Genomic DNA, 14952 nt, shown 5'->3' on the forward strand with positions numbered 1-14952 from the left:
ACACCATTATCTTTTATATTTAATATATATATATATATATATTAATTTAATACGTTCTTATCTTCTATGTATATATAATTGTATCCAAGGTATATTTTAAAATTAAAAATAAACTTGACTGGTTTGATCATGTAACACGAACAAATCTAATTTAAAAGCATAACTCGAGATGGGTTAGGTTGATAACGTTGAAGAAAGAACAATTGTTTGACTTTGGCATATGAGGTGACGGGTTTGGCTAAGAAACATAATGAAAAGGGAAAGGCTGCAAACCATAGTATGACGACAGTGCAACCCCGTGTTTGATCACGAGAGCGGCAAGCAATGCGAAACTGTTTAATTTTGGCATATGAGGCGACGAGTTTGGCTAAGTAACATAATGAAAATGTATCAGGCTGCAAATCATAGAACGACGGTGCGACCCGGGCTAGCAACACGAAACTCTTATTACTAATGGGGGCTTTCCAACAAAGAAAATTCAAAGAGCAACCTTCAAAAAGAAGGCACTTTCTACCCTCCTAACTTCCTAGAACCACTATGAATCCAATGAATTGGCTCATAAACTGCCTCCCAACAAAAGGGTTTCAAAAAGGCTTTCATTCTATCAATGGCCATGAACACAAACGCAGAGAAATCCAAAGGAAACTGCCCTTTTCTAGAATCAAAATGGTCACAATCCATCAACTAAAGCAGCAGAAGCTTCACAATTCAAGACAGACCACTCAGCATCACAAAAGCTTAAAGAAAAAGGCAAATCTATAGCCATTGACAGATTATTTCTCCACATTTTGAAGTTCCCTTTTCGCCATGGATGGAAAAAGGTAGAAATTGCAGCAAAATCAGAAGATTCAGAGAGAACAACACAGAGGAGAAGCTTTATCTTCATGCTAAACTTGCAGAGAACAAACAAACTCAATAATTTACCTCTATATGTGAGAATTTACCTAAGTTTTTATGGCTACATTGATTAGACAATCTAGCTAATCCAGTCAAAGATGAGGAAAAAACAATGTAAAAGAAGAAAAAAGTAGGATGAACATGAGAAATGACTAGAAAAGGTACCTAACTAAGATCATTTTCGACTTACAGAACCTGAAAATCTCTGCAGCATGTCATCATTTGAGATGAATGATGAAAACCCATTTGGAATTGAAGCTAATTTGAGCTCAAGAATGGCGATGGAATGAACAGGGGGCAGCCATTTTAGGACCCTGGAGAAGGAATTCTCTTGATCTTCTTCTTGTTCTCTGAAACAGCCTTGGCAAAAGCCTCCACGATCCGCTGCTGTGAATCCAGAATCATCTCTGTTCGTTTGATCTCCATATCCATTCTCATGGCTTCGATTTCTCTGGCCATTTCCATCTTCATCCGCTCCATTCTTACAAACCCATCTCCCAGAGCTTTAATGGCGGACACCATCTCTGTAACTGGCTCTCGTTCCCTTTCCCTCTCCCCTCTCTTCCCCGTCGCCGGCCTCACTGGATTCGACTCCCTCACGACTCTCGTTCCGAAATTAACAGCTGCAGGGTTCATGTTCGTCCCAGAGTTTGGATTCGAGTTAGGGTTAGGGTTCATCTTGTGTTCCGCTTTCGGATAATTTTTCAACCCTGGTTGCGCTATACTCACACCTGTTGGAATTCGAATCCGAAACCCTCCGGCAGCGGTTCCATCTCCGCCATTACCACCGCCACCAGTGTTACTTCCCCCACTGGTAATTCCATTTCCGTACAATTTCCTCACACTCCGAGCCGCAGAAGCCCCAGCGTTCCTAAACTCCTCGTACAGTTCTTGATCGTCTTCCTCGTCTTCATCATCCTCCTCCCCACCGGAATCCGACTCATCCGGCTTCGCCGACGGGCCCTTCTCCATAGCATCCATCTGCTTAAAATGAACCCAAGACGATATAAATCGCGAAAGCGGCATAGACCTGGCCCGCTGAAGCTCGGTCCGGTACCGTTTCCGGAGCTTCTCCATCTTATGACGGCACTGTACGGCGGTCTTCGGCGGCGACGCGTTAGGACATCTATGAGAAACGGAATCAGCAACCTCCTGCCAGTGAGTGGCTTTGAGATTCCCGCGACGGAGAGAATACCACTTGTCGCGATACGAATCGATGAGAGCAATCGTCTCATCGTGAGTCCAGCAGGGGGGCGGAAGACGGCGAGATGACGCCGAGGCTACAGGCTGAGGCGGCGGATTCGATGGAGGAGGTAAAGGGGTAGAAATCGGCAGCGGCTGAAGGGGATTGGAAGGAGGAGATCCGTCGTTCGGTGACGAGGGAGAATCCATAGCAGAGGAAACCATTTACGACGGAGGAAACAACGGTTGAAGGATGCGAGATCTGGGGAAAACCCAGGAGATAAATGAAGGAAGGAAGGGAGATCTGAGGGAGCGGCGGAGAGAGAGAGAGAGAAGGGGAGGATTTTGATGTGGCCACCGCTAGGGGGGGAGGGCTAGGGTGCGCCGGGGGAGGGGGGTGATAAAGTGCGCTGGGGGCGTAGGGGAGGAAGGGTGACATGGCCGAACGCGATTGGGCGGTGAGTGAAGGGGGATGGTGGAGGTGTGGGAGGGACAGGTAAGCCGCCGCCCAGGGTGGGTGGGGTGGAGTGGTGGATGGCGTTGGCGTTGGCGTTGGCGTGGGGAGTGGGGCTTTCTTTTTTTCTTTTTTTTTTTTTTTTTTTTATTAACGTGGATTTCCATTTTGACTTGCGGGAGCAAATTTGAGGATTTTAAGACGGGTAGCTTTATTTTTTTATTTGTTTATTTATTTTATTTTATTTTTTATTTTTATTATTTTTTTTAACTGCGTTATTTCGGCTTGTTTTAGTGGGTGAATCTAAAAATGGATTAATTTATAAATAATTTTAATTTCTTCCACGGTTCCTTAGGTTACCAATCTAATCAACCTAAAATTTGGTTAACCGAACTCAGCTCTTGTACACTCTAATCATTCCACAATTTTGAAGTCACTCCAGACCGAGACCCAAATAGTGGTCTATCTTATATAACTATGAAGCGAATTAAAGTGCATGACATTGAAGTGAAGAACGCTCAATAAACACAAACGAACACTAACGAGGCTATTGGTTATGTCATAAAACATGTATGTCTGACCATTTTCGATGTTTTCATTTAAATTGCGTTTAACTATCAAAATACGTTTACCAGCTACTAAATGAGAGACTCGATGAGTCTTGTTTAACGAGTTTTCTCAAAACTAGTTAATCGTGCATGATTGAGTTGATACAGTGCAACTTAATCTCTGATTAACAACATTGTGCCGTATTAGGGTTAAATCGAGAAGGTTTAGGAATTTTAGATGCAAAATCGAGAGTCCAATGACATTGTTATAATCAAGTTTGACGAACGAATAAAAATAACTAACAAAGTTATAATTTACCCTTCTCGTCCAATTAGTTGTTGTTTAGGGTAAAAGCACGGGAAAGCTGAAGACAACAAGCACGGTTTATAATTGTTTAAAACACTCGAGGAACAGTAACAAAACTTGTCAACGTCCACTTAGACAATTATTTGACAAAATATACATCATCGGTTAAGAAGTCAACAATTATAATTAGAGATGTTTATTTAATTCACAGGGACCCAAATCTTGTTTAATTACGAGAAAGTTAGAAAAATGAAGTAGGGACTCAAATGAAATTAAAATTAAATATAAATTAATAAAATAGAAAAAGACAAATATGGAAGGACATGAAATTTAAAAAAAATATATATTTTTTATATTTAAGAAAATAATTTGTAAAAAAAAAAAACGAGAGAAGAACGGCAAGAAGCGGGTGGAGCGAAGTCAATCTCGAAGAACCTCACCTGTCGATTACTCACCAAAAACTCACCTTCCTCTGCGTAATCTTCATCTCTAAATCTCCTTTTCAGCACCACTTTCGGTGATCGATTCACATCCTGATCCGCCGTTGTTCACCGTTAATGGAGGCAGCTGCTGGCGGCGGAGGCACTGGCGGTGCTGGTCCAGCGCCGTTTCTCATCAAGACCTACGATATGGTCGATGAATCTGCCACCGACGAGATCGTCTCGTGGACTTCTTCGAAGAAGAGCTTTGTGGTATGGAATCCCCCTGAATTCGCTCGCCTTCTTCTTCCTACGTTTTTCAAGCACAACAACTTCTCCAGCTTCATTCGGCAGCTTAATACCTATGTAAGTTACTGGAAATTCCTCTTCTGTTTACTTCTTAGTTTTGATTTTTCACGTTTCGGTGATTTGATTTTGTTCCTCTTGTTAACTGGCTAAGGAGTAGTTCCTTATCGTGTAATCATGACTTCAGTTACTGTTTTTTTTCTCTCTCTCTCTCATTTACATAGTATGCATATTCGTTTCAGCAATTCTTAATGTTTCTATATTTATGAGCTTCAATTGCTGTAACTCGTAGGGATTTAACTGTCATAAACTAAATTTGGTCTGTTTATGCTAATCTAATGTGCAATCTCCTAGCTTCGAGATTCTTATATCTTCGACTTCTTAGAACTGTTTTCTGAGAGGAATTTTCTTTTCTCCTCGCAATTCCAATTTATTAATACGTGATTCTTGAACTCATAAAAGAATCGTCCCTTGGGTGGAAGTAGTTTGAAGGGTTCCTTTATGGTTTGCTTACCGCCGTATGAATCATTTATGTGCTTGTATGATCTTTCCATCTATCATGCTAGAATCTCTTGAATAATTGTTGCTGTACACCTCATTTTATACGAAAACTATATCACTCTTTCGTTTTGAAAAATTGAAGTGACTACGGCATTAAAAAGTTGCTTAAACATGCAATTTTTGAACATTTTGTTTGCAGGGGTTTAAGAAGATTGATTCTGAGAGGTGGGAATTTGCAAATGATGATTTCATAAAGGATCAAAAGCATCTGCTGAAAAACATCCACCGTCGAAAACCAATTCATAGTCACAGTACTCCTCCAGGATCTCTTGTAGATCCAGAAAGAGCTGCTTTTGAAGATGAAATAGATAGGCTATCGCGTAAAAAAACTACACTTGAAGCCGATATCTCTAGGTTCAAACAGCAAAAATCGACTGCTAAAATTCAGTTGCAGGATCTAACGGTGAAGGTGGAAAGCATGGAAAAAAGGCAGAAGAATTTATTGGCATTTTTAGAAAAGGCTGTTCAGAACCCTTCTTTTGTTGAGCATCTTGCTCGGAGAGTCGAGTCTATGGACTTTACAGCGTTTAACAAAAAGAGACGATTGCCTTCAGGTGATCATTCACAGCCAGCCATTGAAAATAGTTTTTTGGATAACCATAGCAGTTCCAGATCCGAGTCTGGGAATATTTTTCATCAAGATTTCTCACATAAGATGAGATTAGAAACTTCGAGCGTATCGGATATTAACTTACTTTCATGTAGCACTCAGAGTTCAAATGAAGGAGGGGGAAGTTCACAAAGAAACATGTCAAAACTTGACACTAGAGGTGTCCAAGAAAGTCATCATTTTGCAGCTGAAACATTAGATCTTTCAGACACTGGGACATCATTTGTATTGAAGAGGGATTCATCTTTGTCGGGGAAATCGCCTAACGACGAGAGTCCATGTCTGCACTCACTGCAACCAAATGTTAGTTCCAAAGAAGATGGAGAGAATCACATTTCCTGTCATTTAAATCTCACTCTTGCATCTTCTTCCCTGCAAGTCAACGACGCCGATTATTCGGTTAGAATGCCACAACTGGGTCAGAATCTTCGAAAATCATCCGGTTCAAAAGTATCAAATGGAAAAGAATCAGATATGAGACTGTTCACTAAAAACATCAATCTCGACGAGGGAACCAGTACATTTTGTCTAAAGGAGACCTCAAGTAACAATCACGGACCTCCAGCCAACCCTGTAAGAGTCAATGATGTTTTCTGGGAACAGTTTCTTACCGAAAGACCGGGTTGTCCCGAAAGTGAAGAGGCAAGTTCTAATTACAGGGAAAATCTATACAAGGAGCCAGACGATGGGAGATCAGGCTTATCACTTTAACTGGAGAGGTAATTCCAAAGCTTTTCTCACAGTTTATTTAGATTTCTCTGTTTCTATCGTTCATTCTAATTTAGACATTCAGTTATACAATAAATGAATCCTGAAATATGATTTGCAGTTTCTTTTTATAGTTGCTATGTGATTTGTCGAGTTACTCGTACGTTGTTGCAACGAGTTCTTCCTTGTACATTACAACAGCGTAAAATGTTGTTCATTCATGAACGATTAGCTAGTTAAATCTATACCTTATTAAAGATCTTATCTTACCATGAATACTTCATCTGTGCTTGATGGAAATATTGCTAATGAACACACTCATAAATGAATTTATGCCGAGTTGCTTCTCCATTTGGGCATGGAGAGTGCATTGTCTATTGAATAAATTGTCTTTGAGCCTTGTCTTTGTTCATTTACTTTTTAGATATCTGTGAAGTAAAACTCACGAATAAATTGTCTTTGAGCCTTGTCTTTGTTCATTTACTTTTTAGATATCTGTGAAGTAAAACTCACAAAAGTATTAAATCTTGAATAGGTGGCTACACGACTGGAGTCCATTTTCTCTAAATCTCTCTATTTACATCTACACTCATGTACCATTAGATCAACCTCGGGTAGTTTTTTTTGTCTTTGCTCATTCTTATTTACATCTACACTCATGTACCATTAGATCAACCTCGGGTAGTTTTTTTTGTCTTTGCTCATTCTAGTTCCATCTCTTTATCAAATAAAACATACTATTACTTAGTTCATTACGAATCTATTCAACTTGGTGAATGATAGGAGGGCGGTGTTTATTTCTATTATCGTGAATACAACTATAGAAATTTATATACTCAAGTTGTTAGGATAAGCAATATGTTAGAAATGGATAGAATGTCAATATGATCAGTTAACAATATTGAAAATATTTTATGGATAATTCAATTTTAATTTCTCCTGTGGTTGTGATTAAAGCTAGGCCTGTTTATGAACCAAGTGGGAAACAGCCACAAGTTGATTTCTCCTGTGGTTGTGATTAAAGCTAGGCCTGTTTATGAACCAAGTGGGAAACAGCCACAAGTTGAGAATGATAGCTGACCCTACCAAAAGGGAAGCAAAATCCAATCCCTGCACCTGTTCTTCCTGTGAGTTATTCTAAGTTTCTATACAAATTGGATTTTTTTTTTAAATATTTTTTTAATTATAATTGGGGAAAAAAAATGAAGAGACTATGAACTCTTTCTTGTTCTATGGGGTATGTGTTTTAAGAGAGAAATATAAAAGGCTTGGGCCATTGGTTTTGTATGACTAAAAGTACTTTTTAGAGGGGAATATATTGTAAATATAAAAGGCTTGGGCCATTGGTTTTGTATGACTAAAAGTACTTTTTAGAGGGGAATATATTGTATGGATCGAACAAAACGTGGTTTGGATAGATTTCTTTTATAAGAATAAGTTCCAACTGCTGAGTTTATCTTAATATAGCTACGACAACAAATGTATATATCAAGATTCTTTTTCGGTTTTAATTGATGTGAAGTTATATTAAAACTTGTAAGTATTGTATTATATATCAAGATTCTTTTTCGGTTTTAATTGATGTGAAGTTATATTAAAACTTGTAAGTATTGTATTTGATTTTGGGTATCATCTCGGGTAAGGAGTGTGACATTCAAGATTCTTTTTCGGTTTTAATTGTTGTGAAGTTATATTAAAACTTGTAAGTATTGTATTTGATTTTGGGTATCATCTCGGGTAAGAAGTGTGACATTCAAGATTCTTTTTCAGTTTTAATTGTTGTGAAGTTATATTAAAACTTGTAAGTATTGTATTTGATTTTGGGTATCATCTCAGGTAAGAAGTGCGACACCCGAGTAAAGGGGTACATGAATGAACCGATGCCTCATCATCTGATTGAGAGTGATCTTAAGAATAAAATGACTAAGAAATACTATAATAATCAAGAGTTATTATCTATACAAACAATGTGCACTTTTCTTTTTGGTCGTTTAAACATAAAAAACTCTAAAGTTAAAACATACTTTGTTTGGAACAATCTTATATTGGGTGATTTCCTAAGAATTTTCTTAGGAATCTTGTGGGTGATGACAAAACATGTTGAAAGGACTAACCAAATTTTTCTTAAGTTAGTTAGTGTGGATAGTTTTCACTTTTAGAAACGAGAAATAAGTAATGTGATCATGTCGCAAGGACGAACCAAAGCTAGTAGACGTGTGACACTCAAGTAAATAAGGGGTATATGAATAAAGTGAGATAAAAAAAAAGTTATTTTAATTTTTAATTTTTAAACTTTTTTTAATCAAACAAATAATTATTACAATAATTTCTCTTAAATTTGTTGTTTTTGTAAAAATATTTATTATATCCCTAAAACATGGTGGAATGGACCTAACCCATTATCCCACACAAAACAACTTCAAAGCTAAGGCAAATTGATTGATTTTGGATTATATATATATATATATATATATATATATATATATATATATATATATATATATATTATTATTATTATTATTATTATTTATTTTTAAAATGTTATGTATATTTATTATATTTAATGGTCGGGTCGGGCTTTTGAATTTATGTCCGAAACCCACCGACAAATTTAGTGGTCAGATTCCGGCCCTTGGTGGATCATCTTATTCCCATTGTATAATTTCTTTTTTCTTTTTTTAAATATTTAATTTTTGTTTTGTTTCTAAGGGAATATGTGTGTGTGTATATATATATATAATTTATAGAGGAGTTAAAAAAAAACTAAAAGAAGGTTTGCAATACCAATATTTTAATTTTATAAATTATAAAAAATACCAAATATTTGAAATAAATTAAGTAAATATAATGATATAAGCTCTAACCTATATTTACCAATCAGCCAAGTCGTCGTGTTTTAGGCTCGAGTGTATTAGGTTGGTTGAACTTTGAGCTCACATCGGGCTTGACCGTTCACTTTTAGGGTTTGGTCGGGCATACTTAAAAAACGAGAACATAAATTTCTATTTAAAAAAAAAAAAAAAAAGTGAATATTCTATGGTTTAATGGTATACTTTTAAAGTGTGCAAAATTGTCTTTGGTGTGAATTATGACAGTTGACAAAAGGATTACTCCCAACTTATATTGATAGAGAAAGCTCAATTTTCATTTAAATTTTTTGGGATTTCATTTATTTCAGGCAAAGCAAAAGCAAAAACATTACTCCATTTGAACATCCAACCAATAAAGAATCTCACATTCAGAGCCCATATTGCTGGAGAAGAAGACGAAACAGTGCAAATAAGCCCTTCAAAAATGGCAAAACCCACTCTGTTCTTCCTTCTTTCCATCCTCCTTCCACTCATTTTCCTTCAAACCCATTTCCCCTTCTGCGATGCTGTTCTTGATCTCAGATCTTTGAAGGGCAACCAAATCGATTTAATGCCCAAAGGGGTTTGCAATCAGAAGATCGGAGAGTGCCTAACAGAGCCACAAATGGAATCGGAGATCAGTAGGCGAGTGTTGATGATGCAGAAGAGGTATATAAGCTATGAAACTCTTAGAAGGGATATGGTTCCTTGTTCTAGACCAGGGGTTTCTTATTATGAATGTCATCCTGGTCCGGCGAATTCGTATGATCGAGGGTGCGAGGTCATTACTAGATGTGCTAGAGATGTGCACGATATAAACACTTGAAGGCAATGGCGATGGCGAAGGTAATGTGAGGAATAGTGTTTTGATTTTTTGATTTGGTTTTTGAAATGTGGGTTTGAGATATGATTGTTGATTTGGGTTTGGATTGGTGTGTTCATGTGCTGCATTGTTGATTTGTGATGAGATCTGGGGTTTTTCCATGGGGGAGGCTTGAGATTTGGTTGTGTTCTCTGGTTTTGTTTAGTGGGGTCTGTGATTTTGTATAGTATTGACTTGATTTAGCCATAAGGGTTTGTGTAGTTCTGATGGATTTCCTAATCTTGTGAGGTTTGTTCTTGTGTTCTTGTGTTGAAAAAAACGAAAGTATGGCCTTATTCTTCCAAGAACGGACTAAGAGGGTCAGCTACCCAACTAATCTTCATAATTAAATACCGTTACTGTATAGGTAGATCTCGTTGTGAAAGACCGATTACTAGCTAATTCATGGGTAGAGCCAAAGAGGGTGAACTGTACAAGTTAACAATAACATTGATGAAATAAAAGAAGGAGCTCCGGTGTATAGAGAGGACCTCACCGTTTAAGAAGTAACCATAGAAACGAAGGAACCCACTATTTCTTTATCCATTTGCTAGAAAATATTGTCGGCTTTGGCTCATTACTCACCTAATCTCTTGTAACAACTAAAGTCTACCGCTAGTAGATTTGTCCGCTTTGGCCCGTACATATCACCATCAGCCTCCCCTCAACTTTTGGCCCGTATATATCACCATCCGCCTCACCTCAACTTTTGTAACAACTAAAGTCCACCGCTAGTAGATACAATTCAACCAATGTGAGATCTCACAATCCACCCCTTGGAAGCCTAGCGTCCTCGCTGGCATATTGCCCGATGACTGGCTCTAGTTCTGATACTATTTGTAACAGCCCAAGCCCATCGCTAATAGATATGGTCTGCTTTAGCCCGTTATATATCGCCATCGCTAGAACACTGCCCAGTGACTGACTCTTAATCAAATTTATGGTTTCTATTGGTGCAAATCCAATCAATTTATAAGAGTCCAAGTTCATTGCTAGTAGATATTGTCCACTCTGGCCCGTTACACCTCTTGGTTGCATATACTTGCTTCATATGGAGAAACTCATGGCTACTATAGGAAAAAGTGTTGTAGAAGAGAAAGGTAGAGATATATATCTCCTAGGGCGTATTTTTGTGAAAGATCTTATCTTCGTTAGTTAAAGGCTGAGAGGCTGAGAATGACCCATCCCCGGAGGGAATAGAGAGAGATTTATCCCCGTCCATTCCCGCCCACCCGCTTTTTACAAGTAGAGATGGCGGGACCGAGAGGTCAAAGCTTGGAGGTTTATCCGAGCTCCAAACGTTGTCAACCCAGTTAATATGCATTTGACTTGATGGAAGTCACTTCATTGTGAAGTTCATTATTTGTGTGATGGGGATTGCTGTTTAGGAGTTTCAGACAAGACATTTTTTTCTTAAGCTAGATGATCCTTACTTGATCAGAACTGCCCTTCAGCATACTTGTGATTGATTCTGAGAATGTGTAATTCTACAGCTAGCTGCTGGCAGCCGTTCGACTGTTGTACCGTTAGCAGGCATCGACAGGAGGTCGTTGCTCATCGAGATCGAGCAAGAAGAGGATCCATGTACTTCTGTAAAAAGTATTGTTGAACATTATGAAAGCTTGAAAAACTGATGTTATCATAGCTTCATTTTAAATGGAATTGCTCTTGAACACCACGCATTATAGTACCAACATTGCTTAGTAATGATGAATTTTTAACCAAATCTCATAGCTACACGAAATTTATACATATTGATATTCATTTTCTTGTTTGCGCCTATTAAAGGGAGGAGATCCTTCTAACACTAAATCATCCCGTGAGTTTGAACCTCTTTCTAGTAGGCACAAGCAAGAATCAAATCTATGAATTTTCCCCTTTTTAGGTCGGTATAGGTTGGGTGCTTTAACCATTCAGTCATGGATGCACCTTAGGAGATTTGGGAAAAGATTAAATAGGAAGTGCTTCCAAAACAAACATGATACGGGTAAGATAATAAAATTGAAACGATTTTCATTTATTTGCTTTTATGAAAATTGCGTAGCCTCTTATGACAAATCGAAGCCTTTCGCTCTATAATGAATTCTAATACTTATTGAAATAAAAACAACAAACCGTTCAGATAGTAGAACCGATATTGTCTCACCTTGTCCGTTCAATACCTGTAGTGAGCAGGCTTGTAAGGACCTTCAATGGGGACGCTAATGTAGTCAGCCTGGTCCTTGGTGAGCTTGGTGAGCTTAGCTCCAAGCTTGCCAAGGTGAAGAGCAGCAACTTTCTCATCAAGATGCTTAGGCAAAACATAGACCTTCTTCTCATACTTTCCAGAGCTCTTCTCCTTCCAAAGCTCAAGCTGTGCAATCACTTGGTTTGTGAATGAGCAGGACATCACAAAGCTGGGGTGGCCAGTGGCACATCCCAAGTTCATCAGCCGTCCCTCAGCGAGCACGATGATGCCCGAGTTAGTTTCGGGGAAGACCCACCTATCGGTTTGAGGCTTGATTGTAATCCGCTTCACCCCAGGGTAAGTTTCGAGCCCAGTTATGTCAATCTCGTTATCGAAGTGACCGATGTTGCTGACGATTGCATTGTTCTTCATCTTCTTCATGTCACTCACCATGATTATGTCCTTGTTGCCTGTGGTGGTGACAAAAATGTCAGCCTCGGAGACAATGTCGTTAAGGGTCAAGACCTGGAAGCCTTCCATCAATGCCTGGAGGGCACAGATTGGGTCTATCTCTGTGACAATCACACGAGCTCCGCCTTGCTTGAGGGCGAAGGCACAGCCCTTGCCAACATCTCCATAGCCGCACACAACAGCAACCTTGCCAGCAATCATGACATCAGTAGCTCTCATCAAACCATCAGGGAGTGAGTGGCGGCATCCATACAAGTTATCAAACTGTTTCATCAAATATTCAAGGCAATTGTTTAGTCAGTCCATGAAATCTGCATACAAGGTCTCACAAAATCACCCAGAAAATTATCTAACAAGTTAGTGTCAAAACTAAATGTTCTGATCATAGTTAATGAGTCAGATTCAAGCACAAATCTAAACACCCAGAAAATTATCTGACAAATTAATGCCAAAACTATGTTCTGATCATAGTTTGTTCATATCTAAAACAGCAGTAATCAAATCTCATACAAAACCAACCTATATTTTAAGAAGTTTTCAACTGTTTTTCCTTGAATCTTTTGATAACCTGAGAATTAGTACCTTGCTCTTAGTGACAGAGTCATTCACATTAATGGCGGGGAAAAGCAAAGTTCCATTAGCCTGCATCTGGTACAACCTCTTAACACCAGTGGTTGTCTCCTCCGAGACACCAACCAATCTCTCCTTCATCCTGTGGTACCTCTTAGGATCGGTCTTCAATCCATCTCTGATAATGGTGAGCACAATCTGAAACTCAGAGTTGGTACTTGAAGAAGGATCCGGTAGCGTCCCTGATTTTTCAAAGACCTCCTCCGCCTTGAATCCTTCGTGGATCAACAGCGTAACATCGCCACCATCGTCGACGATCAGATCCGGACCACCGTCGGGGCCCCAATCCAAGGACCGCTCGGTGCACCACCAGTACTCCTGCAGAGTCTCGCCTTTCCAGGCGAACACGGCAGCGCTATCGCGAGCCATGGCGGCGGCGGCGTGGTCCTGAGTCGAGAAAATGTTGCAGGAGCACCAACGGACTTCAGCGCCGAGAGCGGTTAGGGTTTCCATGAGGACAGCAGTTTGGATCGTCATGTGAAGAGATCCAGTGATTCTCGCTCCCTTTAAAGGCTGCGATGGTCCATATTCGGTTCTGCAAGACAATAATCCAGGCATTTCAACCTCAGCTAGATCGATTTCAAGGCGGCCGAAATCAGCTTGAGCCATGTCCTTGACCTTGTACTCCCGGCCAGTGCTGGTTTTGTCTACCGATAAAGACATTGCTGATCAAATTTGAATCGAAAAATAAAAAAACAAACAGAAATCCAAACGAAATGATTTCGTTGGTTCTCTCTGAGATTGAAATTTGAAAGTGGCAATGGAGATTGTTCGAAGTTTCAGAGGAGCAGGACGAGGAAGATGAAGAGTGGGAGGTCGTTTAAATAGGTTCCATCGGGAGTGAGATGGACGGTTGAGATTGAATGATGACGTGTCGTCTGTAATGCGATTCAGGATTTGGAGATCGGTAGAACTGGTAAAAGGAGCGTGCGTTTTACACGGGAGATTATGCGGGACCCAGTGGAGAAAAAGGAGTGGCACGTGTTTATATTTTATTGGCTGAATACGAGACGTTTTCCGTAACCGTTGGATCGTTTCCCGCGAGTCGTTTGTCCGGTTGGGATTTTAATTCCATTCTTTTTTGCTCTCTATACTATAAACTATTTTTTTAAAACCCTTGAATTTAGATTAAACTATATATATATATATATATATATATATATATATATATTATTTCTCTTCATATATATGTTTTTTAAAAAATATATTGATATTAAATAATTTTTAATGTATATATTTCTATTTTTTTAATATATTTTTTTTATTAAAAATACGTAAAATATTTTAATAAGCAAAAATAGTGCATAATTTCTTCAAGTGAAAAGTAAATTATTTAAATTAAAAAAAAACAAAATTAAAAAGTCGGTGAAACAAAAATTATTTAAAACATAATTTTTTCATCGGCTCGGATTGTCTAACGGTTTTTTGCCATTTTTGTGTGGTTGGATTAGACAATGCTTACTTTGTGTTGTCTCGAGTTTTGTCATTCATGTGTACTTCGATTAATTTTCTTGTCGTTTAGAGCTGGTACTTATCTACCATTTGTATGTAACTAGTACCTGAGATGAATGATCGTATTCATCAGGTTCCACTCGAGCATGAAACAAATAAGGTTTGACTTCACGATGACGCTCGATTATGTATCAAATCAAGAACGTAATTGAGAGTGAGCTAGGCTAGGTAATTCATTACAATTATGCGAATAAACTGGGAGATTGTATGTCACTGTTATTGTAAATCTAATCATATGAAACGTCATCATTAGAAGTTTTCGAATGTAGGTTCGATATCTTAAGTTTTCCAGGTTGCAATAAACTCGAGAGGCCAGTTACTATTTATACCGATTGTAACCCTAATCGAGTCGGGTATTATGACTCAGCCTACACAAGGGTCCAAGAAGACCTAGAGAGACAAAGAAGATAAGATAATTATATCCTCTCTTAAACGAAGAAGCTACATGATTCAACATGATTTGATGGAC

At 38.6% G+C, this 14952-nt stretch overlaps 4 protein-coding genes across 8 annotated transcripts; 2 read left to right on the forward strand and 2 right to left on the reverse strand.

Annotated features, from left to right (window-relative positions):
* Nucleotides 1-847: 847 nt before the first annotated feature.
* LOC111473482 (trihelix transcription factor ASIL2-like) lies at nt 848-2664 on the reverse strand. Its single transcript, XM_023118983.1, has one exon. It carries the CDS (start codon nt 2302-2304, stop codon nt 1204-1206), a length of 1101 nt encoding a protein of 366 aa, XP_022974751.1. The 5' UTR covers nt 2305-2664; the 3' UTR covers nt 848-1203.
* A 1091-nt stretch (nt 2665-3755) lies between these two features.
* Nucleotides 3756-7187, forward strand: LOC111473483 (heat stress transcription factor A-5-like). Of its 5 annotated transcripts, none has more exons than XM_023118985.1 (3): nt 3756-4173; nt 4814-6005; nt 7021-7187. In XM_023118985.1, the coding sequence occupies exons 1-2, from the start codon at nt 3946-3948 to the stop codon at nt 5993-5995; spliced, it is 1410 nt and encodes a 469-aa protein (XP_022974753.1). In that variant the 5' UTR covers nt 3756-3945; the 3' UTR covers nt 5996-6005; nt 7021-7187. The 5 variants fall into 5 exon arrangements, with proteins under 5 accessions (XP_022974753.1, XP_022974752.1, XP_022974754.1 ...); XM_023118984.1 differs by having other exon boundaries at nt 4814-6003; nt 7017-7187; XM_023118986.1 differs by lacking the exon at nt 7021-7187 and adding an exon at nt 6950-6992 and having other exon boundaries at nt 4814-6003.
* A 1963-nt stretch (nt 7188-9150) lies between these two features.
* On the forward strand, nt 9151-11397 carry LOC111473473 (protein RALF-like 24). Its single transcript, XM_023118970.1, has 2 exons — nt 9151-9687; nt 11197-11397. Exon 1 carries the CDS (start codon nt 9287-9289, stop codon nt 9665-9667), a length of 381 nt encoding a protein of 126 aa, XP_022974738.1. The 5' UTR covers nt 9151-9286; the 3' UTR covers nt 9668-9687; nt 11197-11397.
* A 308-nt stretch (nt 11398-11705) lies between these two features.
* LOC111473468 (adenosylhomocysteinase-like) lies at nt 11706-13748 on the reverse strand. Its single transcript, XM_023118966.1, has 2 exons — nt 12924-13748; nt 11706-12605 (listed from the first exon to the last, which is right to left on the reverse strand). Exons 1-2 carry the CDS (start codon nt 13632-13634, stop codon nt 11859-11861), a joined length of 1458 nt encoding a protein of 485 aa, XP_022974734.1. The 5' UTR covers nt 13635-13748; the 3' UTR covers nt 11706-11858.
* Between the last annotated feature and the right edge of the window lie 1204 nt (nt 13749-14952).

The sequence above is a fragment of the Cucurbita maxima genome, unplaced genomic scaffold (genome assembly GCF_002738345.1).
Source record: "Cucurbita maxima cultivar Rimu unplaced genomic scaffold, Cmax_1.0 Cma_Scf00123, whole genome shotgun sequence".
Classification (NCBI taxonomy): domain Eukaryota; kingdom Viridiplantae; phylum Streptophyta; class Magnoliopsida; order Cucurbitales; family Cucurbitaceae; genus Cucurbita; species Cucurbita maxima.

What these genes read in the sequence shown, in the direction of transcription:
- LOC111473482 (XM_023118983.1), bottom strand. Translation starts at nt 2,304, where the DNA reads ATGGTTTCCTCTGCTATGGATTCTCCCTCGTCACCGAACGACGGATCT.
- LOC111473483 (XM_023118985.1), top strand. Translation starts at nt 3,946, where the DNA reads ATGGAGGCAGCTGCTGGCGGCGGAGGCACTGGCGGTGCTGGTCCAGCG. An exon ending in TTCGGCAGCTTAATACCTAT is followed by an intron (nt 4,174 to 4,813) that starts GTAAGTTACTGG and finishes TTTTGTTTGCAG; the next exon opens with GGGTTTAAGAAGATTGATTC.
- LOC111473473 (XM_023118970.1), top strand. Translation starts at nt 9,287, where the DNA reads ATGGCAAAACCCACTCTGTTCTTCCTTCTTTCCATCCTCCTTCCACTC.
- LOC111473468 (XM_023118966.1), bottom strand. Translation starts at nt 13,634, where the DNA reads ATGTCTTTATCGGTAGACAAAACCAGCACTGGCCGGGAGTACAAGGTC. An exon ending in ACTCTGTCACTAAGAGCAAG is followed by an intron (nt 12,606 to 12,923) that starts GTACTAATTCTC and finishes TTGATGAAACAG; the next exon opens with TTTGATAACTTGTATGGATG.